Source organism: Prenolepis imparis, unplaced genomic scaffold, assembly GCF_030444845.1.
Source record: "Prenolepis imparis isolate NDT839.2.m4 unplaced genomic scaffold, iyPreImpa1.0 SCAF_6, whole genome shotgun sequence".
NCBI classification, from domain to species: Eukaryota; Metazoa; Arthropoda; class Insecta; order Hymenoptera; family Formicidae; genus Prenolepis; species Prenolepis imparis.
Genome location: NW_028141164.1, coordinates 11699161 through 11721274, shown reverse-complemented (window position 1 = coordinate 11721274; position 22114 = coordinate 11699161). Strand labels below are relative to the sequence as shown.

General features: G+C 32.5%; 5 protein-coding genes across 18 annotated transcripts; 1 reads left to right on the top strand and 4 right to left on the bottom strand.

Annotated features, from left to right (window-relative positions):
* Window positions 1-370: 370 nt before the first annotated feature.
* On the bottom strand, window positions 371-6843 carry LOC145937586 (serologically defined colon cancer antigen 8 homolog). 4 transcript variants are annotated; one of them, XM_083040714.1, is made up of 11 exons: window positions 6319-6843; window positions 5917-6083; window positions 5416-5792; window positions 4767-4910; window positions 3991-4318; window positions 3101-3887; window positions 2761-2999; window positions 2395-2506; window positions 2061-2178; window positions 1453-1529; window positions 371-1364 (listed from the first exon to the last, which is right to left on the bottom strand). In XM_083040714.1, the coding sequence occupies exons 3-11, from the start codon at window positions 5610-5612 to the stop codon at window positions 835-837; spliced, it is 2532 nt and encodes an 843-aa protein (XP_082896840.1). In that variant the 5' UTR covers window positions 5613-5792; window positions 5917-6083; window positions 6319-6843; the 3' UTR covers window positions 371-834. The 4 variants fall into 4 exon arrangements, with proteins under 4 accessions (XP_082896840.1, XP_082896842.1, XP_082896839.1 ...); XM_083040716.1 differs by having other exon boundaries at window positions 5416-5725; XM_083040713.1 differs by having other exon boundaries at window positions 5416-6083; window positions 6418-6843.
* A 525-nt stretch (window positions 6844-7368) lies between these two features.
* Window positions 7369-10223, bottom strand: LOC145937589 (major facilitator superfamily domain-containing protein 12). Of its 2 annotated transcripts, none has more exons than XR_014425581.1 (8): window positions 10082-10223; window positions 9348-9694; window positions 9069-9276; window positions 8757-8965; window positions 8298-8660; window positions 8033-8189; window positions 7780-7947; window positions 7369-7675 (listed from the first exon to the last, which is right to left on the bottom strand). XR_014425581.1 is itself a non-coding variant. In XM_083040729.1 (8 exons), the coding sequence occupies exons 2-8, from the start codon at window positions 9652-9654 to the stop codon at window positions 7593-7595; spliced, it is 1449 nt and encodes a 482-aa protein (XP_082896855.1). In that variant the 5' UTR covers window positions 9655-9694; window positions 10082-10223; the 3' UTR covers window positions 7369-7592. The 2 variants fall into 2 exon arrangements, 1 of the variants encoding a protein (XP_082896855.1); XM_083040729.1 differs by having other exon boundaries at window positions 7780-7901.
* Window positions 10224-11294: 1071 nt separating this feature from the next.
* On the bottom strand, window positions 11295-11989 carry Rnasek (Ribonuclease kappa). Its single transcript, XM_083040734.1, has 2 exons — window positions 11726-11989; window positions 11295-11618 (listed from the first exon to the last, which is right to left on the bottom strand). Exons 1-2 carry the CDS (start codon window positions 11792-11794, stop codon window positions 11394-11396), a joined length of 294 nt encoding a protein of 97 aa, XP_082896860.1. The 5' UTR covers window positions 11795-11989; the 3' UTR covers window positions 11295-11393.
* A 607-nt stretch (window positions 11990-12596) lies between these two features.
* Window positions 12597-16850, top strand: Rush (pleckstrin homology and FYVE domain containing family member rush hour). Of its 3 annotated transcripts, none has more exons than XM_083040733.1 (8): window positions 12597-12678; window positions 13199-13263; window positions 13386-13523; window positions 13616-13679; window positions 14621-14677; window positions 14803-14909; window positions 14998-15255; window positions 15575-16850. In XM_083040733.1, the coding sequence occupies exons 1-8, from the start codon at window positions 12663-12665 to the stop codon at window positions 15602-15604; spliced, it is 735 nt and encodes a 244-aa protein (XP_082896859.1). In that variant the 5' UTR covers window positions 12597-12662; the 3' UTR covers window positions 15605-16850. The 3 variants fall into 3 exon arrangements, with proteins under 3 accessions (XP_082896859.1, XP_082896857.1, XP_082896858.1); XM_083040731.1 differs by having other exon boundaries at window positions 14552-14677; XM_083040732.1 differs by lacking the exon at window positions 12597-12678 and adding an exon at window positions 12858-12998 and having other exon boundaries at window positions 14552-14677.
* Window positions 15178-21984, bottom strand: LOC145937587 (uncharacterized). Of its 8 annotated transcripts, none has more exons than XM_083040721.1 (10): window positions 21318-21817; window positions 20910-21014; window positions 20472-20769; window positions 20215-20368; window positions 19970-20115; window positions 19700-19899; window positions 19196-19586; window positions 18884-19120; window positions 18283-18740; window positions 15178-15314 (listed from the first exon to the last, which is right to left on the bottom strand). In XM_083040721.1, the coding sequence occupies exons 2-9, from the start codon at window positions 20997-20999 to the stop codon at window positions 18295-18297; spliced, it is 1962 nt and encodes a 653-aa protein (XP_082896847.1). In that variant the 5' UTR covers window positions 21000-21014; window positions 21318-21817; the 3' UTR covers window positions 15178-15314; window positions 18283-18294. The 8 variants fall into 8 exon arrangements, with proteins under 8 accessions (XP_082896847.1, XP_082896848.1, XP_082896844.1 ...); XM_083040722.1 differs by lacking the exon at window positions 15178-15314 and adding an exon at window positions 21831-21984 and having other exon boundaries at window positions 17146-18740; window positions 21318-21520; XM_083040718.1 differs by lacking the exon at window positions 15178-15314 and adding an exon at window positions 21831-21984 and having other exon boundaries at window positions 17146-18740; window positions 21318-21510.
* Between the last annotated feature and the right edge of the window lie 130 nt (window positions 21985-22114).

The following is a 22114-nucleotide window of genomic DNA, read 5'->3' as shown; positions in this document are numbered from 1 at the left end:
TTGATAGTCTGCGCATTTATCTAATAAAAATAAAATAAAAAATTTTGACAAGTTTATATATGTTAAAGAAACAAATTATTATAATCTTAAATATATGAAATTATATAACCTTACAGAAAAACCTGCATAATAAATTTGTATTCAAGGGATAGAGATTTGTGAAAATAATTCAAGTTTGATTATTTCTCGAGAGTTATACATTAGCCTATATTCTTTGCATATTTATTCATGAACATCGTATTATCAAGAATCCTCATATTAGTCACTTTCAGATTCCTTAATAATTATCACTTTCCTTCTTGTGCTATTCTTTCACATTTACTACGTAATCACATAAACACCTTAAAGTTTAAAAGCGAGTAAAAAACAGAAAATATTATAGACATGATAATAGATCGAGCTTCCATATTCAGTGAAGAGATAAAAATATACATAGTTCTTCTTTCTCTCTCATTTGTCATCTGTGCAATGACACATTCTCTGAATAATCAAGTTGCATGATTAGTTACTTTCTTTCTTTAGAGAGAGATACAAAGAGACTACATATATCTTCTCGATCTTTCTACATCCTGTTCAAATTTCTACAATCCTTATTATATCTATGGAAAATATGCATAATATCTTTTATTTTTCTCAATGTAACGTAGTGAAAAATGTAAGTAGTGAAAAAATATTGCAAAAAGGAAAATAATTATTAATAATTATATATTATATATATTATAATTATTAAATTATATATATTATTAATTACAAAATATTATAGAATTCGAAAGTAATTACAAAGGTTCTTTCGATTATTTTTATATGCGCGTATATCGTTAATATAAAAGCTAATTAATGTAAAGTTTCGGTATTGGATCTGGCTACATCGGAGACAGTCTGATTATTATCCATCTGCTCCGCTATTACATCAAACTGTTCGCCGTTAACATATTGTCCCTCTTGGTACTGCGAGGGATAATCACTATATTGATTATGTTCTTGCTCCATCATATAAGCGTCCATGTTCGGATCATTCGCTGTGTACTCTTCATTATTACAACCCGCTTCTTCTTGCTGCTGATACATCTGCTGATCCCCAGTTTCCATCGCACTCGGCGCAAAGTTGTTTTCCGCGATATGTCTCTGGTCTCTGCCCGATAAATCGTACAAATCGTTCGGCGATTGTTCGTTTCCCTTCGGCGCGTTCGAATACATGTCTGATGATTCTCCTTCCACTTGTTGACCGCTCACACTATCGTATTCCTGATGAATCATTCGAGCACCGACTGGTAATCCGCTTCCATGCGATGGGGCTACTGAATCCATTGCAGTGTCATAATGAAAAGTTCCAGTATCTTCGTTAGTTTCCATAAGAGTTCCTCCTAGAAAATAATCGTTGTTATTCAACGTGTCTTTTGTGTCGTCTCAATTGTACGTAAACTGTACGAATTATAATTAAAAGTTTACTACCTTCATGACTTACAAGACTGCCTTGTATCTTATTTGACAAGTGTTCTATGTTGCTTTGTAGGTCGGCCATTTCTTCCCTGAGATAAACGTGTAAATTGATTAAAATGAAAAAGAGAGAAAGAGAGAGCGAGAGCGATGAGATACTAGATTAAAAATATTACGTTTAGCTATGAACGAAAAATCAAAGTCACATCGAGCGTAGTATATATATATAATTCTCATTTCGTTCTATATAGGATACACGTCGCTATTACTGTGCTGATAGAGTCGTTTTCGAAGTGTCTGACTTCTTTTTCGGAATTACTTTTACTTTTAGATCGACCTTAACGGTACGTTTCTTGCTCGAATCCGAAGCGGTTCGCCCAACTGTTGTCACGTCTCTCTCAACGATCCCCTCTGTCAACACAGAATAGCCCCAGATATATATCGTAGGAAAAAATGGTGCATCCTTATCTAATTAGCATACAATATTTCATCAAAAATATGCTTTTTCATAGGGGTCGGTTCAATTGATCGCGAAACCAAATAAATTATAAATGTTCGATTCGAAGCTGAAGTGAATGGGTTATATATATCTCTGAGTTCCGCAAGTCGAACTGAGAATATACTTGTGTTTAAGATTGTTAGCTTCCAAACGCTGTGTGAGAGATTGGCATTCGGCAGTCAGTCTCGAGACGAGCGTGGCTTGACTATTCAAGGCGTCTTCTAGGCCCGCCACCGTGGCAGCTGCGAAATTTGCGTTGCCTGATCAGCTTATGTTGCGACGTTTAATCTCGACTAATCTCAATCTCCGCCTATGCTAGGCATAGTGTCAGCATGCCGATTTCTCACACACATAGAGAGTCTTTATCGCTCTTACGTTAAAATCATGTCAATACAATCAGTAACACCCCCTTCACGGACAATATACCTAACATAGGCATATCTAGGGCGATATCTTACCATGCTTAGTCTCCACGTCCATTATCATGGAAGTCAATTCCTTTTCGTTTTCCAATCTAGGCGTAATCTCTCTACGATTATCCTCGGGATGTACAATCTTATTCATATTGATCTAAAAAAAACAAGAATTTATTTTTAAATATCGCTAAAACTCTTACTGAAACTTTTTATAATTTTTTTTCGTCATCACTGACAACAGAGATGCTCATCTAATTTAAAAAATAAAATAAAAAATATAATAAAATCAAATCAAATAAAAAATATAATAAAATCAAATCAAATAAAAAATAAAATAAATAAATATAATAAAATAAAAAATAAACTAAAATAAATAAATTAAATTAAATTAAATTTTAAAAAATTCACCTCTTTCTCCAGAGATGCTATTTGTTCCGCCAGTCTTAGATTTTCTCGTCTGCAATGTACCAGATCGGCGTCCCCTCTTTCCAGACGTTGCTTGTACGAATTGATCTCTGCCTGCAATCTACTCTGCTCTTGACGAGCTTGTCTCTCGTTTCGTTCGGCTGTCAATCTGGCGGTTAAGACTTCCTGTTCCGCCGCGTCTTTCTCGCTTAATGCCTGATTAAGATCGCTCTGCAAGGTAGCTGAACGAAATAAAATAATTAGATCTTAACGTGTAAAAGTGTTTCTCTTTCAACATTCATTTACATGATTAAATTTATAAACGAAGCTGCGTAAAACTTACATATCTTATTTTGCAACTCTTTCTTCAGATTATCAATGGTAGTTTGTTTCTGAGATAATTCTCGCTTCAACTCGTTAATCTCTCGTCGCTGTTTCTCGGACTCCAATTGCGACTTGTTGGCGGTTTCCCAGTGGGACGCGATATCGGTGGTGAATTGTTCGATTTGCTGATTGTATCGACGCTCTATCTGTTGCCTCTCCTCGGTTATACGTCTATTCGCTTCCTGGGCGGCCTCCCGTAGCTTCTCATGTTGCCTCTCCAACTCGTCCTTCAGTCGCCGAATCTCCATCTCGCTCTGAGTCCTTTCGAACTCAATCTGGTGCCTGTCGTCTATGGATCGCTTCGCTTTTTGCGTCGCCTCGGTCTCCTTGTCTCTTGCGGTCGATAACAACTTCTGCAGCTCCTCCAGCTTCATCTCGGCTTCGCATCTGGCGCGTAGAGCCTTGTCCAATTCGGCCTTCAATTCGACGTTGCCCTCGTTCGAGCTCTTCGACAAACGTTTCAAGTTTGCCTGATTCTCCTCCTGCACCTTCCGCAATTCCAGCCTCGCCTGCGTCAGCTGCGCCTCCAACTCGCTGATCCTCGACTCGAACATTATGCTGGGTCCTTCCAGAAACTTTTCTCGTTTGCCTTCCAAAAAGTTATCGACGATGTGATGATGATCACTCGCGTTCTGCTTGCGACACTCTTGATCTGTCCCGGTACAGTGATCCTTGTGACTCTGCAGGGCGCACTTGGACAATGCGGTTTGATTCCTGTTGTGCAATACCTCGTTTTCGGCTACGACCTACGAAAAATCATCGTCATCAATCGAGTTTTGACCTAGTTGTTTCTCTAACTCTACTTTAATTGTCATTAAATTGTGACGAGAAGAGAAGAGAGCTATCTACCTCGCGAACTTTGCTCAGCAAATTGATCAGTTCGTCTCTGCAATATTGAGATTCTCGTTCCAGCTGCTCGATATAGTCTTCCTGCCGTTCGATAAATGATGTTAACTCTGGAGGAATGGATTGGAGATCGGTTCTTGACAAGGCTATATTGCTATATGCCTTTGACTGAATAGTCTTCGAAAGAGGAGGATAGGTATTTGAAACCGCATTTCCACGGAGATTCTTCCTTGGAAAACCATCGCTGATCATGCTTTGATCATCCGTGTCTTCTCCGGATTCGCTGATTCGCGGGTTACTTTTATATATGCTCCGAATACTTTGCGGCTTTCTGTAGAAAAATTGTTTTCCCTTTATTGTATCTTATTATTTATATAAAATATAAATTACAAATTTTACAAACATGTAAAAAAATTGTAGTGTAATTTTTAAAGGTTTCCAAAAACATTATATATATTAAATAACAAATATATAGGAGATTATTCTATTGAATAATAATAATTCAAATTAGATAACCGGTACAATCAAATTTCATTATAACAGATTCCTTAAATTTTTATAAAGATTAATTTAATTTATATTTTTATATAAAGTACTTTATATATTTACATAAATGTATACATATATGTTGTCATCGTTGATTATTATATCTGATTTCCGAATTTTATTTCATGTGAAAATTTTTATATAAACTTATCTTCTTGTTCAATTATATTTGCGGTATCGATTATATATAATTATTTATTTACTGGCTTTATTGTGTTTTTTTTTCAACTTACATTATTCCAGATATTCCTGTCGGAGTATAAGATTCAGCCAAGAGATACTTCAATTTCGAGATAGCTTCCCTATATGCAAACTCCATGTAATCCGCCGGCTTCCTTCTGTTTAGATCAATCTTTGATGAAGCTCCATTTGTTTTTCTATAAAATAATCGTTTTTATCATTCATTTAGTCAAACATAAAAAATATTATTTCGAATAAAATAAATTTCAAATAAAAATAATTTAATAATTGGCCATCAAGAGTTTAAACCGAAATCATATTTCAATTCAATTACAATTATGTAGTTAGAATACATAATGTCTAATAATTTTAATGTCCCAATTTTGATCTCGATTTCTTGGAAATTTAATGAAGAAAATCAGCACCGTTTAAATTATTTAAATTATTCAATCATAGTTTTATCAAAACTATATTTCCTGGTTTTCGATTTTGTTCTATTGTATATAAATTTTCATTCATAAATGTATTCTTGTTCTTATATATTTAAATTAATAAATTTATTTTTATATATTTATATATTTATAAAATTATTATTATTATCCATAATTTACACTCGTTTTTTTTCTTTAACTCTTTTTATCAAAAAATGCACTAAAAAATATCACAAATTAATTAATTAATATGAATAAATTCCAATTTCACCTATTCTTCAATCGCTTCATCCGTGCGACGCTCGCCGGATCCGCGTAGTTGCTTATGTCAGGTGACGTTTTCAACCTGGTGGTGATCCTCGGGAAGAACCTACTCCTCAAGGGGTTGCCAAAGGTCGCGATGCTCGTCGTACTGCCGAAGGGATAATGATGTTCACGTCGACCGTAAGCGGTGTTTGCCGCCAGCATTCTGAGCTCGTTCTACCTCGAGGCACTTCCGGCTCCCCGACTTAAAGAAACCACCTCGCCAATCGATGATACGCCTCCTCCTCGGGTTGGGAGAGGAAAATCGAACGGGCGGGCTTCAACATTGTACGCTGCTAATTGAAAGAGCCTGGCGGTGGCTCGCGTGCGATGGTACCGTTCGACCTTCCCCGGGAGAGAGGGGCAAGGTGGATATATGCGGTACCACCGTATCACCGTATCACCATCAATACGTACGTTTCGTGACTTATATTATTAGCCAGGAAGCATATCTTCGAATAAGGCATACCTTTGGAAACCGAGACCGGCGCTATCGCCTCCTGACATTTTTCGTGTCTCGCTCCGTAGAATTCCTATGGAAACAGAATGATCAAACAGTGCGCAATGATCGCGACAACCACGACGATGGTGGAAATCGAGTCTTCATTTAGAAATCACATTTAGAACGATTTTCAGCTAAAAGAAAAAAAACATTTAAACATTTTCTAGAGACTTATGTTTAAGACATGCATATATATTGAAAAAACATATATATATTTATTGAAACAAAATATATATATATATATTTATTGAAAAAAATTGTAAATATATACATGCAATATATATTATATAATTATATTATAATATTTATATAATTATATCAATTAAAATTTTAGAAATGATTAGATGTACATATTACTATGAATCTCACTAATATAAAATAATCTCAATGGCGTGAATGGAAGGTCAGCTAAAATCCTTAGCAGTAAATGCCTTAATTGAAGAATAAATCATCTCTCTATTGATCTACCTCCTCATTCTTGGCTCTCTTTTCGTGCTCTTTGCCAATGAATTTTATTACTGCTGGGCCCAGAGTGTAAAAAAGATTTAAATTGTAATGCTTTCAAGACCCTCAACGACGTATTCGAAGTCCCTGCTTTCGTTATCACCTATGAAGATCCAATCGTTAAGCATTAGATCCTCGTTTCTCGCAACTTTTCTTGCAGTCCTCGGCACGGTTGCTAATAACTTGGCATAAATTACGCATTCATATTCAGTTAAGTTCGTGACTTTGCTGACCAGCTTGCTATAAGACGGTGGAAATTGATTGCGGAATCGATCAAACATAGATTCTGTTTAGTTTTTGTCGCGTCAAAATGTGTTGCAAGTCTCTCACTTCTCTCTTATACTTTGTTGAATTGTGCTATATTTTTGCGAGTATCAAATCTTAGTCCTTCTGCAGACAAATTTTGTAACAGACATTTTACAAGATTTCTTTTCGACAAATTTAGCTACGAATCTGAAATACTCAGGCTTATTATTTCATTTTATGCTTTTATTTTTGAGTTATACAACAATGCTAATTCATTTTCATAATAAAACTAATAAATGAAACATTGCGATAGAAGATAAAATAAAAAAATATTACAACACAAAAAAGAAATGAGAAAACGAGAAAGAGATAATTTCAGATAAAAGTAATCGATGAAATAATAACTAGGATTACTTCTGTGCTTTTATGTCTCATGATGAAATGCAATATAATTATATAACGAGTGCATTAGTTATATTTTAAATGCAATATATGTATGCATAAATGACAACTGTGTTAAAGTTGAAAGTAATACTGATGTTATTTACATGATTCTTTATATTAAATATAATAAAGCTGAATTAAGAATCGAAAATATTTAATTTAAAAAAGTTTGCATTAATATCTCGCATTATAATAAAAACGCTTAAAAAGAATATTACGCTAACATCATCAAAATATATTAAATTGTATTAATATCAATAGATAGATCTCTCGAGTAAAAAAGATAATAGCCCTCAATATCTATCACATATAGTGTGCGCATAACACACATACATTGCTTTTTCTTCTTTTCTTAAAATAAATATCAATAAATCTTTGTATCTTACATATTTTGTGCTAAAATATTTGCTATATATCGGTGTACATCATCATCAAGTATCAGTTTGCGATTATTGGTCCGTTGAGTTTCCGTCGATCCGATTTGGAGTCTCTATAAAACCCTCGTCGTCATCGTTATGTAAGGTATCGAAGACTGAAATAATTGTTATTTACTTAAATGAAATTGTAATTGAAACTTGCAATTATCATTACTACATGATAATTACAATGAGAGTATTTGCACATTTTTAAACATACCTGTCTCACGCGAGAACGGTTTGATATATAGAATCATCAGCATAGCGAAGGTCGCGGACACGCCGCAAACGTATGTGAGGATATTTTTATAATAATAACTGGCATAACCGGACGACAAGTGTCTGGAAGAGACAAGCGTAAAGTGATGCTTCTTTCGACTTGCGATTTCTTTGGATATAATAAAATCGAAAGTGAGAAAGAATATTATATATTCTCGAGTTTTGTATATGTATATTAAAACATTCTTACTTACTTCACCAGGTACTGAATGAGCATAACTACTAAACCATTACTCAGCTTATCCGTAAAACTCATCATTCCATAGGCAAAGGCACCACTCTCGGTATTTTTTCCTATCAGATCCGAAGTGATACCGAGACTGGTTACTAGCATTATTGCACCAGCGGAACCTGGAACACATGACAAAGAATTAGAAATTAGTTAAATTTCTGTTAGTTTCTTCTAAATTTATAAGACTTAATGTCGTTATATATAGATCAAGCTTGAGCTTTATTTACCTAACAATACAGCAACAGCGTAGATCTGATACTTGATATACGTATCGTCTTTGCCGAATTGTATCCATATGCAACCGCATATCGCGAGCACAGCGCCGATAGAATACGCGACTTTTCGACCCCATTTCGTGTTGAGCCTCTCTATGATTAAAGACGTCAAGAAGCTAGCAAGATACATGGTCAATGGTATATAAGCCAGAGAAGTCGCAGGCATATTCAGTGACTCGTGTAAGTACAGAGGCATATAAATCTGGCACAAATTAATGAATAGTCGCGTAAGCATATACACAAAAGCTACCTGATACAATCTCACGTCTCTCAATAGCACTAATGCTGTCCTACCGTTTCTATGTAAGAAACTACCTAAAAATTTCAAAGTTGTTACAAAATCTTCAAAGTTTTCGATAATTGTGAAATTTACATATATGTCTCAAAGAGCATTCAATTAATTTCCATTACCATTAGTATCACCATTAGCAGCTTCCTTAACAACAACGTGAAATATAATGGACGCTACGAGTCCAACTGCTATTCCAATTAGAACAACTGTTTGAAACTTATGAATATCATCAGGTCCAATTTGAGAGTCGTATTCATCGCTCGTTACGTGTAACACACCCCACATAATGGAGTAAACGAGAACGTTGGAGAAGACGGTAAACGTGAATCTACATAAGATTATGATAGAAATAAGGATTTTATTTATATATGTATATTTAATGTTTCTTCAATAATCTGTGATTATTTCTTTGCTAATTCTTTCGCGATTACCTTATAGCTATGAGTTCAGTCCTCTCGTGTTCAGCAGGTGTTAGCTCTGGAACTAAGGCCAAGTGTGATATCTGTACCGCAGCCCAACCAAATTGAAAGATCACTACGAAAGCAGCGTAATAAACCAGCTGTGCGTACTGATGTGCGTATTCACAGCCGATGCATTGTGAAAATATAAAGGGAAATCCTAGTAGGACGCAAATGGTGCCTGCAAATCAACCTGGCCGTGACGATACTGCAAAGCAGAAGCGTAGGATATAATAAGGATGGAAATTATACCTATCAGGTGCCAAGTTTTCCTCCTGCCATATTGGCACAGCCAGAAATTGTCGTTCCTGTCAGACTGAAAGCCGACAAATGGAGTGACCAGGGCATCAGCTATCTGACCGATGAGCAACACGACGCCGGCCAGAGTCGGGTCGAATCCGAGAACCAGATGAAAGAACACCAGGAGATACGTGAACCACATGGAAGCGCAGATGTCGTTCAACACATGACCTGTGCCGTAGGCTAATTTCAAGTAGACGGGAAGCTTTCGTATTATCTCCGTATAATCGTCTGTCGGGCTGCTCGTACCGGGCTCCATCGTGCGAGATCGTTACTAGGCATAAATAGCCCTGGCTTCTCTGTAACAAAAGATATTTTACGTTATTTAGGAAAGACTAAACAATGGTGCGGATGATTAGGGCCCTGCGCACAATAGAAAAAATATTAGAAATAGGAATAAATATTAAGCTTCCTGCACAATACAAAAGTACAAGCAATAGGAACAGAAAACAGAAAATATTCATCAATAGAAGCAAAGAATATCTATTGTTATCCCCTAATATCTATCTGCTTCTGTTGATGCATGGATATTTTTATTCTCTATTCTTATTGTCTATACTTTTGTATTGTGCAGTAGGCCTAATGCTTAATATTTATTCCTATTCCTAATATATTCTCTATTGTGCACAGGGCCTTATTAACACTGGACCATTTTGCGAAAAGAATGCGATTAGAAACTGTCATACTGTTATCCTTTCTCCTTTTTTCCTTTATTTTATTTTGGTAAATATGCAGTTTGACTCGCTTCACTCAATTAAATTTCGATAAAAATACATTCGCTCGGTATCAAGATCAAAGTGGTCCTAACCTTATCAAACTATCAACCACTCCTTCCTGACACGTACCATGCGTTGTGTCAATTGTGTATATTCGTTATCAGCTGACTTTAGTAGCGTATATATAATTTACTGCGAAAGGGTATCATTGTATCCCTCGCGGGGGAATCTTGAGAGAAATGATGTGTAAATTTCCATAAACCAAAATAATAGGTTCACTCACATTTGTTGAGTCTGCAGCCGACTTATTAGCATTAATAGTAATAAAAAAAAATGATAGACAACATATTTGTGATATAATTTATACGATCTTCTAGCAGCATCTTATATCGCATCCAGATACGAGTCTGTCATATCACAGTCACGTGGACGAGACGTCACTTACGCACGCGCACGAGGGTCCGGCAGGTGTCTCGTATCGTGACCTCATCAGTCACGTGATTCTTATTTTGACATTTGCCTTATTTTTATATCTTCGTCGATAAGAGCGATAATATAATCAAGGTGTTATATTTCAATTGTGCTCTTCTTTTAATATAATAGAAAAGAATTTTTTTTTTAAATGAAACAAGTTTGCTTTTTTTTCTTTTTAAAAGTAAAAAATGTAAACAATGTAATAAAAACAGGCCTCAGGCGAGTCTCCAGATACTTTCAGATACTGCAAATGTTAACAAATATTTCCAATAATATATTTCTTTAAAAAGGAAGAACAAAATTTTAAGCAAACATTTATACCGCAAGGTTTCAGGACAATATTGTTGTTATTCATCGAACGATTTATTAAATATATTATTATTAATAATGCATGTAAGTAGAATTAAAATTTAACGATTTAAATATATATTATTTCTATATGATAAATAAAACAAATAATGAAACTCCTACGAATTGTCTAATTTGTGTCTATTCCATATTTTGACTCTATTTTGATATACGATATTGTATACTGATACCTGGAGAAATGTTACTAATATACATGCGCGATGAATTATGTCTCCTTGTGCTTGTAGAAGAGACTCAAGACCCGAATCCGTTTTGACACAGGCAAAACTATTGCATTTGAATTCAATTATTCAACTCATTTGTATAGCCGAACAATGTAATGACAATTAATGTGCAGCTATATAATTAAAACCTTGATGTACTTGTTTCTCAGCTGTACAGAATTACAAATTGGACACTCTGCAGCATCCTCAAACATCCATCGTAGACATTCTATAGCTTATACGCTAAGGGACGATCTGGAATTGAGGTAGAACTGATGGCCCGAGAAGAGAAAGGTGAGGACGTAGATGCAGGCAGCGATCCAGCAGTTGTACGCATTCTGCGTGTAACCGCGATCCACCACGTCGTAAAAATTCTCCAGCGAGGTGAACTTCTTCTCTCCCAGAGGGAGGTCCTCCACCAGCGCTACGCTCCGGACGTAGAAGAAGACTCCCATGAGAAGCTAAGGAAGGGAAAGAAGAATTAATTGAATTGACTTGACTGGTCGAGAGATCTCCCTGGTGTGAAGGAAAAGAGCAATTGTAATTTCTCTCTCTCTCTTTCTCTTACCAGTTGAAATATGCCCCAAACGGACAGCACTAGACCGCACAAAGCGTACTTGGGTCCGCAGATCTTCATCCTGACCGATAAGATCGTCCGTGCAGCAGAATCGGATTTAGTTTAATCGCGATGCATCCGCCTCTTGAAAATTTGCCGAATCCACGTCCCCTTTGATACTTGTCAAACAATTTTTGGCCGATCGTCCGTAACGATCCGTCACAGCGACGTGAGGGTTTGTAATCATGTGACGTTCGAGTGGTATCGATTGATAGTCGCGATTTATCTCGAGCGATATCGATAGATCGTCTTTCCTGAACCATAGACATAAAAATACATAGACTCGCATGTTTGTGTTGGAAAATCTGCTCGTCAAATGAGCTAAAAATTCAATCAATATAAATATACATATTATATAATAAATGTTATAATATATAAATATTGTTTTTATATATTATAATTTATATTGTATAAATATAATATAAATTACAATATAAATATTATATATGAGAATATATAATAAAAAATAGAATATAAATATATTATATAAATAAATATAATAAATTATAATTAGTATAATGTATTATATAAATAATATGTAAATTATAACACAATGTATTAAATAAATATAATATATAAATTATAATATAATATATCATATAAATATAATAAATTGCAATATAAATTTATTATAGAAATATAATAAAATATAAATATATTATAGAAATATAAATATATTATAAAAAATATAATATTTTATATATTGTAAAAATACAAAGAATATAAATTGTCCAATTAAAACATAAGATTTCTCTTTCTGATTGGTCAATCAAACACTCAAATAGATTTTCGAGAGCTAGCCATTTTATATCTCACTCTTTCATTTTTCGGAGCAAATAATGAACATGATTCATGCTTCCTGCTGTTGCCAGCCCTGATTCAGAGGATCATGGTCGACCGATTGGGTTAGTTCGTGCTCCGTTTATTAGCATTTAATTAATATCGCGTATTTTGCGAGAAAACGAGGCCGCCGTGGCTTACAAAAGGATCCGTGGAGGAATCCCGCGTCTCCCGATGACAATTTCCTCTTCGTCCTCCTCCTCCTCCGTCCTTTCCTACAGCATTCGCGCGATTCGGGGATAACGGTTTCACGAGCTATCGAGTGGGCCGTGTGTGTTTTTTGACAGCTCCGACAAGCATTGACGATTAGCTCGCTCTGTTTAGCCGCTCTCTCCCTCTCTCTTTCGCGTTACTTTTCTCGAGCGCCTGAAAAAGAGAGATATAAGTATGCATATTTCGTTTTCGGAAAAAAAAAATTTAAGGATGTACAAATTAAAAAGAACAGAGTTGACGCTTCGCTAGAATTCTTTATATATATATATATATATATATATATATATATGCATTTTTGCTCGAGAGATGTGGGTGTGTTCAACATTTGTGTTTACCTCCCCATTTTTTGACTTGACACTTGACATGTTTCAGTAAATAGCGAGGCCAATGCCAGGCGTATCGCGATGGTCGAAAACTGCTTTGGCGGTTCGGGTCAGGTGAGAGAACTCGATAAGCCTAAATTTAATCTATTACTTACATTTGAATGAATGGTTCGTGATTAGCTTGAACGGTGTACTGATATGACTCACTTGTGAATATTTTTCCTCTCTTTCGACAGCCACTCGCGGTACCTGGCCGAGTTTTGGTGGGAGAGGGTGTCCTGACGAAGATGTGCAGGAAGAAGCCCAAGCCCAGGCAGTTCTTTCTGTTCAACGACATACTGGTCTACGGAAATATCGTGATTAATAAGAAAAAGGTGTGTACGACAGAATGCACGAAGTAAGTTATGTATATAACAATTATTATAAAATGACAATAACGTTAATAGTAATAACAATTTGTTTACAGTACAATAAGCAACATATAATACCACTGGAGGAGGTAAAATTAGAGTCTCTAGCTGATGAGGGTCGTAAGTATATTGCTTAATATAATAGCTCTTTTTGCTCTGTTATGTAGAGTACTTTAAAAATGTGTTTCTAATATATGTCTTGATAGAGCATGTGCAAAAATATATATATTTGTGTGCATTTGTTGATATAATTTGTTAACAATTTTTTCAATTACTATATATAAATCGAAATATTGCAATATACAAGTTTCTTCCATGCAAAACACACACATGAGAAAAGTGACTTCAAGTTCTGTTCAATTTTAGTTTTATACTTGTTTTATTTTACTAATACACATAAATTATTGAAAATAATAACTTGTTCATTGAATGCGTAACAGTGTTTTTTATTTATAATTTTTGCTTGAAATTTTTTCCAAAACTAAAATGTTTTCTCTTAAGTGAATAAGATTTTCACGATAAATTAAAACTTTATGTAAAGCTTTTACATGGTCTCATAAATAAGAATCAAGGAAAGAATTTAAGAATTTAATTTTATAAAAAATGTGATCTATACTAACATGAGTGGAAATAGTAATATTTAACAAATTCGTCAAACTATATATAAATATCTCATACATCCCAAAATCATTTTTCTCAAGAAAATAGTCTTGCACAAAAAAAATCATATCTTGCATTTATTTGTATCACATTTTTTGTCTTTATAATAAATTTCTATTTGTTACAAAGAGTATATTTTATATATAGGAAATTATCATCTAATTATAAGACACAGTTCTTATCATAGATATATTTGTTTCCTATTTTTCCCTTTGCACTCTTATCATTATAGATAGAGCTCTTCAATTATTGTATTACACAGTGTATGGATCAATAATTAAATGAGGTCATACTTAGAAAATGTTAGTATAGTATTGGATCATTATTTATAGAATATCGTAATGGGTGGCTCATTAAAACAGTAACAAAGTCGTTTGCTGTTTATGCTGCTACTGCAACAGAGAAGCAAGAATGGATGGCACATATCACCAAATGTATTGAAGATTTATTAAGAAAGAGTAAGTAAATGCTAAATTGTCACAAATGCGTTTTGCGAGAATATTAAATTTCAATATAATTCCATAGATATATAATTGATTCTTTTTATACTTTTTAATCCTTTTATTTCTTTACATATTTACAGGTGGCAAAAAACCTGTCGAGATTCACGCAGCGGTCTGGGTACCAGATAATGAAGCTACAATTTGCATGCACTGCAATAAGACACAGTTCACAGTATTAAACAGACGGGTAATTATGAAACTCTTTTATTAACTTAATCAATTTAAATAAAATGATCGAAAGTATACTGAAATTAATTGTGCGCTCTCCATTTCAGCATCACTGTAGGCAATGCGGAGCGGTAGTTTGCGGTCCCTGCAGTAATAAAAAATTATTGTTACCTGGACAGGGGAACGGGAAGGCCGTCAGAGTGTGTTTACAATGTTACGATGCCGCTAGTAAAATCAAAGCTATACCCACAACTGCTGTGAATACCTTAAATAACAAAGATCAGCAACGTAATTCCGCCGACAGCTCAGGAGGGGACAGCTCTGGAGACGACGACGAAGGAAATAAGGAAGAGAATCATGATGAGGTAATTGATAATTAGGTTCCCTCTTATTTTTGACGAAAGCCAATAAATGCATCACTTATCTGAAAGTTAAAAACGATTAAAGCACATTTAATTATTTCTTTTGTCTCTGTTTTATAATTTTTTTTTTTTTTTATTTTATTATACTATGCATCTATTATTATTAGAAATGTTGATTTTATTATAAAACATATATATATGTTTTATATAATAAAATTTCATATATATATATATATATATATATATATAAAACCTTTTGAAATATTTCATATATTTTATATCAACATAAAGATATGTAATAGGAGTTTTTTTTCTCTTGCAGCCTAAATTCTATTCGACACTCGGTCGATGAAGATTACACACAGCAAACAATATCACAGAAGAATATAAAAATTTTACAGAAAGATATTTTTGAAAAAAGCCAATGATATTAAACTATTATACATTAAAAAAAAAAGAAAAGAAAAGAATCAAGAAAAAAGATAATTATTCCTTATAGTTTTTATAGTGCCTAACGATTTTATAAATGCTCTATTGCATCACAATTTTAATTTAAGATTAAAAGTGTAAAAAAAATTACTACTTTAGTTGCTTTAACATTAGATCTGTATTTAGTAAATTGAGAACTTAAGTTTGAATAAATAATTGAAAAATGTTTGGTAGAGTGTTTACGATCCTTAATGGCTTAATGTGTAACTTTTCCTATGACAGACTCAATATTTAATTATAAAAATCTTACTAACTTTAATCTTTGCAACAAATTTCTTTTGAAGCTAAAAACTTCTAACATACTTAATTTTGAATAAAATAAAATTTTTCCAACACATTGTGTCTCATGATTGTAGCACGATAAAATATATAAAAAAAGTTTTTCTTTTCAAGACTTAAATCTCAAATCTTTCATAATAATAAATAGAGCATTTTAAAAATTATATTCAGCCTAAAGACTATTAGGAATAATTACTCTCTTTCTTGGATTTAAAAAAGTTTATTTTTGTCAAACCATGTTGTCTCGAGATGGAAAAGTTAACAGAAATATTCTTATAAATATTTCTAAAACAAAATGTTTATGAAGAACACTGATAATTATGTACAAATATGATATGGATTTATGCTAAAATTCTCAAAACATATCATTACATATATCTGATTCATATTATGAATCTTCGCGATTTTTATTAATAGAAGATATTGCGCGATTTACATCAACGAAGAATAAGAAATGCTAAATATATATAGACAACTACAAAAACCAAAAAAAATATCGATACTAAAGCGCCAAAAACACGCTGTTAGAATCAGTAAAAGTTTGTAATTGATCAATATACATTGATCAAATTCAATTGTAATTAGATAAACTTTTTTCATCGTACGTAATATTAAGAATACATGCCACATTGTGCCTTTTACATTATTGATCAATGTCGAATATAAGTAGATGACGTAACATCCACTGCAGAATGCATTTTTGAAATGCAATGTCTAATTTTCATTGTATAGATTTTTACTTATCATTGCAAATACATTATAATTATAATAAATACAGTGCATAGCAATCTAAACGTAACAATTGTGAATAAAATGTTATATTATTACAAGTTTAAAAGTGTTATTTGATAAAATATTAAGCTAAATAATTATTTCATATATATTTTTTCATGGCACTAATAACAGAAAGAAATTTTATACATATATATATATATATAATTTATCTCGTATATATATATATATATATATCAAGGAATCTCGATAAATACATTTAATTGGCATATACATGAATAGACAAAATTGAAAAAAAAATTCTAAAATTTCTAAATTTATGAATAAAATGTTCTTTATTTAAATTATATTAATCTGGAAATATGAGATAATTGAAAAAAATCGACGAACATATATCATGTATAAGAAAAACATTTTTTTTTAAGTTTTATACAGCAAAATTACTTTGTAACAATAATTTTATATAGTCTATAACAAATATAATTTGCTTTGTGACTTCTATATATAATATCCATATAATATATAAATACATACATACAACGTATGTTATAAAAAATATACAATAAGTTCTACTACACGAAATAGAAAATATTAGCACTAATTATATGTGTCTACTGTATGTTCCTATTTAAGGTTCCTAGTCCCTCTCTGCAGTTATATTGGATTGCAAGGAATCGTATAAACTCTTTTCTGCATTATACATCAAGATAAATTAATTTTTTGCTACCATGCACATTTGATAATATTGATAAAATATTTTGAAGGCTTTTTATTATCCTGCATTAATAAATGCATATGTATAATTTAATCTGTATATATTTTACATTTCCAGGAAAAAAATATATATATTGACAATCTTGTGACAATCCAGATTTTTAAAGCCTCTTATTAAACTTTAAATCAAAAGAGAGTCTCTCCCTCTTCTTCAATATATTTTACTATTTGTGCTATCAAGTGCGAATGGCAATATTTACAACAACAAAATTACTTTATTTTAAATTACATTTTTTTGCTTTTAATAATTTATTATACAGATTTTATAACTTAATGTGTGGCAAAGAAATAGGAAATAGGAGCCTTAAGGAGAGATGATATATTATACAGTGTCTATTTATCAAAATGTGCTAACTCTAACTTTTTCTTATGTAAGATTTTTATCATAGTTTGAAAAAGAGTTTATTAATGGCACATTGTATTGTCTCTTATCGATTACACTTTGTTTAAAAACAATATTAAAACTATCTTTAAAAATAAATTAAACCTACCACATGTTTTCAAACAAATAAATTGAATTATTTATTCATATAAATTACTGTATGCCAAATGTAAAATCTTGTCTTTATTATTCATGGATTTTAATGAATAATTAATAAACTAAGCAAACTCTCTCTTTTTCAACTGTTATATTCTATCAATAACTTTTTATTTATGAAAATATCCCACTTTGATTTATTGAAAAAAATTATAAATAGAAAGCTTCAATTTATATAAAAAAAATGCAAAACTATTAATATATTTTTATCTGATTACCTTTTTCTTTCGTTATTCAACTTCTTTGTACTCATTTTGAAATTTTGTGGTAGTAGAATTATTGGGTTCCAGCAACTTCTTATAACGTTCCACCAAGTCACTGATGGACCGTCGTCCTCTTGAACTGTTTCTATGCTTTACAACTGTATCTTCATTCTCATCATTCACAAACTGTACTTCTGTAATGTCATCCAGTTTGAGTTTATTTACTTTGAACTCGTGATCAAGCTTGTCTCCCGTTTGTTCTTGAGACATATTTCTCGAGATGTTTTGTTTTATTGGAGTAAATTGTGCAGATGTAGATATACAAGGAATTGCAGACGCTTCGCTCAGATTGAGAAAACTCCTTGCTATAACGTCCAAACTAAGATTTGATGTATTGTGCATTTCTCCTACTGTACTTTCAATAGTAGAATTGGCTTGTGCAGTAAATGGTAGAGACAGCATGCTAGAATTGACTGTAAAATTTTAATAATTTTATTAATTTTTAACCAAAATATAATTTGAATATAATTTTATATGTATATATTTCTTTTAATATAAATGTTGCAAGATAATAGTATAAATTTATATACAATGTAGGCAAGATTGTGTTACAAACCTTTTGTATTTTTATCCATGCATGTAGAAAATAATCGAAAATATTTTCCTGTTGCCCTCTTGGATAATTTATTCACTCTAGGCGTTACAAAACGCATATTCAAGCTTTGTTTAACATTATTGTCTAACGACATAACGCTATCGATATCGATACGTGATACATATAAATTCGTTCGCAAATCTGGCGTATGAATTCGTTTGTGCCGCACGTATCTTGAGAATAACGATTTATGCGCAACTACAAAGAATAAATACTGTATAAACCGATTTGTTTATAAATTGCAAAACATGGTTTTTTTCACCATAAACTTACTTTCACCCGGAGTAAATTGCAATAATCTCTGCAAGTCATTCGTTTCGTCTGCGTAGTTTGTATTAATTTTGACAAGAGGTGACGGCATGAAAAGCACACTATTTATAAAGGGTAACATATTCTCCCTGGATATGTACTCCATATTTTTCTTACAAAAGACACTTTGTGTCTCCTCTATGGAACTTTTCATGTTTGTCAAGATAGTTTCGAATATATTGTATATGGACTTCATATCTTCTACACTCGCTTCCACTTGCAACTGACATTGAGTTAAGTCTACTAACTCATCTTTCCTCAGACACTGATACACTTGACAGAGTATCAAAGTATGCAGATTAATAAAATTGTTATATACCAATTGATTATCATTATATAAATGATAAAGATAATGCTGAAAAAAAATGTGATACATTAAATAGTGTAAATATTAATTTTGATTTTTTGTCAGGTGATATATAAATTATAGAGAGAAAGAATTAATTATTTATTTAAAACTGTTCTCACCTGAACGTCAGGCGGAAATGGCAATTCTGATATCAGAGAATAATTGATTCTTTCCAACTGTTTGCCATCCAGCACTTTTGCATCGCTCGATAGATTCAATATTATGCCACTTATATTCTCGCATATTTTTTCTAGATTTTTCAAAACTCCGTTCTTTTTTTGTATGTAACATATGTTTTCGTCTAAACTACTTTTCCACACTAAAGAAAAAAAAATCGATGTATATTTATTATCGGTTTTGCATATGCTAAAAACAAATGTGTTTCTAACTTTGTATAATGTCTGAATCTTCGACATTTTGTAAACGTTGTTTTATGGATGCGGCAGCAACGGGTGCTGTAGTTATGCATTTCTCCACAGACTGTTTCTTGTCAAAAAGTTCTGTCTTAATTTTAGCCAGTTGTTCCTTCTCTTCTCTGAAATAAAAGTAAGAAGAAACGAATAACCTTAAGTTGTTTATAATAGATGGGCTTGGTAAAAAAAAAATATATATAATTAGAAATAAAAAATATTACTCTAATGCAAAATTCACTGCCTTTTCCATTTGTATGCAATTTCTATGATGACTCAATGTATTACAAGCGACACTCGCCTTGGACTGTTGTAGGAAAGTTCTAATTAGATCACTTGTAGGACCTGGTTTTGGCATAGATATTACTCTGTATTCACCTAAAATAATAAGTGATAATGTAATCATCGAGATTAATATGCAATCTTCCATGGAAGATTAACAAAAACAAGATAATTTCCTTCTATTAAAAAAAGTACCTACCATTACGTGTAAGATACCTCTTTAGCGCAAGTTGAGATAATTTCCACATTATAAGCATAAACTTTGTACCACTCGCATGATGCAGGTATGTAGCAACTATATGTGGGAATCCTACGTCAGGATTCTCGCTAGCAATTACATTCAGATAATCTTTGACATCATTGCGATACTTTGCTTCCGTTTTCTTGCACAATACTGGCCATTCAACTAGTTTTTTGAAACGTTCGGCATCACATATCATTAATAGGTAATGAGAAACCTGTACGAATCCCGCAACATTCGGTTTATCAAACATTCCCTGTAACATGTAATTATTATTTGTTACTGGTAAAAGTCTATAAAACATTTTAATATAAATAAAACATATATTTATGTGTATGTATATATGTATATACATACGAGTGAATCTCTGTAAAATATAGAAAGAAAAGTTCTTACCTCGCGAAAAACCTTCTTGAAATCATCACTTGGTGGGACCAATTGATTTAATAAAAACACATTTTTATGAAAGGATGCACCAACAGCCATCTCTCTGCGATGTATCTACAATTGTACGTGTGAGAAATATAAATTAATATATAAATCGATTAATATTAAGATAAGATTTTCTTGCTTATGACAAAAATATGAATCGTACAATTTATATTGTGTATTAATTAATATTAATACAATTTACTTAGTGCGTTAATGACGTAAACACTCGACTTACGAATTGTACAATTTACAGTGCGTATTAATTATATATCAATGCAACGCAGTTGTTAAATTCAGAAATTCAAGAACGGAAAAACAGGCACCGCGAAATGAGAACTGTTAAAAAACAAACCAAATAAAAAATACACGTACTCGGTTGCAACGTAATGTATAAAATACTGTAAACAAACATTTGAATTTTCCAAGAAACCACTGTTGAGTCCTTTCAACCTAGATGGGAAACTTTAAGGTTATATTCCGTCCTACATCCGAGTTTTGACGGATGTCTCTGATTGGTTGCCCCTGGAAATTCCCTATCCGCTAACCAATCGGATGCTCGCACTCCCTAGAATTTTCTGCACTTGAGGAGACATAAAATATTGCACTTGTCCGTGCTCGAAGTAAATATTATATATAAATTTATGGTAATTATTCTCAGTTTAGCGGCCTCACCTCAAATATCAATAAATTTGCACTCATTCGACGCGTTTTTGCTTAAAATAAAAGAATCTGGCAGAAAAAAGCGTCGCTCTGCCCCGCAAAGCGAAATATTAACAGTTAAAGTTGACTACTTTTGGGTTAGGAAATCTGTCATACCGATGACATTTAGCTTTGATATTTACATTAGTTTTGAGGAAATATTTACAGATATATATATATACTTACTAATTTTTATTTTAAATTTTTATTTTAAATATTTTTTAAAGCACATATAATATATATAAATAATAAAAATATTTCTACATTGTCAGAGAGGATTGAAGCTTGAATTAAAACTTGAAGCTGAGCAAGGCAACAAATGAAGGCGAAGTAACTGAGAGAACTGTAGAGAAACGAAATCGATTCTTTCATTTTAAGCAAAAACGCGTCGAATGAGTGCAAATTTATTGATATTTGAGGTGAGGCCGCTTGAATAATTACCATAATATTAATTAATATTATATTAATAA

Bases quoted from the DNA above. Each gene is read 5' to 3' on its own strand.
- LOC145937589 (XM_083040729.1), bottom strand. From the start codon at position 9,654: ATGGAGCCCGGTACGAGCAGCCCGACAGACGATTATACGGAGATAATA. The intron at 9,277-9,347 runs GTATAATTTCCA...GTTGATTTGCAG, and splicing joins GAAAACTTGGCACCTGATAG to GCACCATTTGCGTCCTACTA. The intron at 8,966-9,068 runs GTAATCGCGAAA...AATCTTATGTAG, and splicing joins ACTGAACTCATAGCTATAAG to ATTCACGTTTACCGTCTTCT.
- Rnasek (XM_083040734.1), bottom strand. From the start codon at position 11,794: ATGAAGATCTGCGGACCCAAGTACGCTTTGTGCGGTCTAGTGCTGTCC. The intron at 11,619-11,725 runs GTAAGAGAAAGA...TCCCTTCCTTAG, and splicing joins TTTGGGGCATATTTCAACTG to CTTCTCATGGGAGTCTTCTT.
- LOC145937586 (XM_083040714.1), bottom strand. From the start codon at position 5,612: ATGCTGGCGGCAAACACCGCTTACGGTCGACGTGAACATCATTATCCC. The intron at 3,000-3,100 runs GTAAGTTTTACG...TATTTCGTTCAG, and splicing joins AGAGTTGCAAAATAAGATAT to CTACCTTGCAGAGCGATCTT. The intron at 1,365-1,452 runs GTAGTAAACTTT...ATTATTTTCTAG, and splicing joins CAGTCTTGTAAGTCATGAAG to GAGGAACTCTTATGGAAACT.
- Rush (XM_083040731.1), top strand. The intron at 13,524-13,615 runs GTGTGTACGACA...ATTTGTTTACAG, and splicing joins TCGTGATTAATAAGAAAAAG to TACAATAAGCAACATATAAT. The intron at 15,256-15,574 runs GTAATTGATAAT...TTTCTCTTGCAG, and splicing joins AGGAAGAGAATCATGATGAG to CCTAAATTCTATTCGACACT.
- LOC145937587 (XM_083040722.1), bottom strand. From the start codon at position 20,999: ATGGCTGTTGGTGCATCCTTTCATAAAAATGTGTTTTTATTAAATCAA. The intron at 19,900-19,969 runs GTTAGAAACACA...TTTTTTCTTTAG, and splicing joins AGATTCAGACATTATACAAA to TGTGGAAAAGTAGTTTAGAC. The intron at 19,587-19,699 runs GTGAGAACAGTT...ATTTTTTTTCAG, and splicing joins CATTTCCGCCTGACGTTCAG to CATTATCTTTATCATTTATA.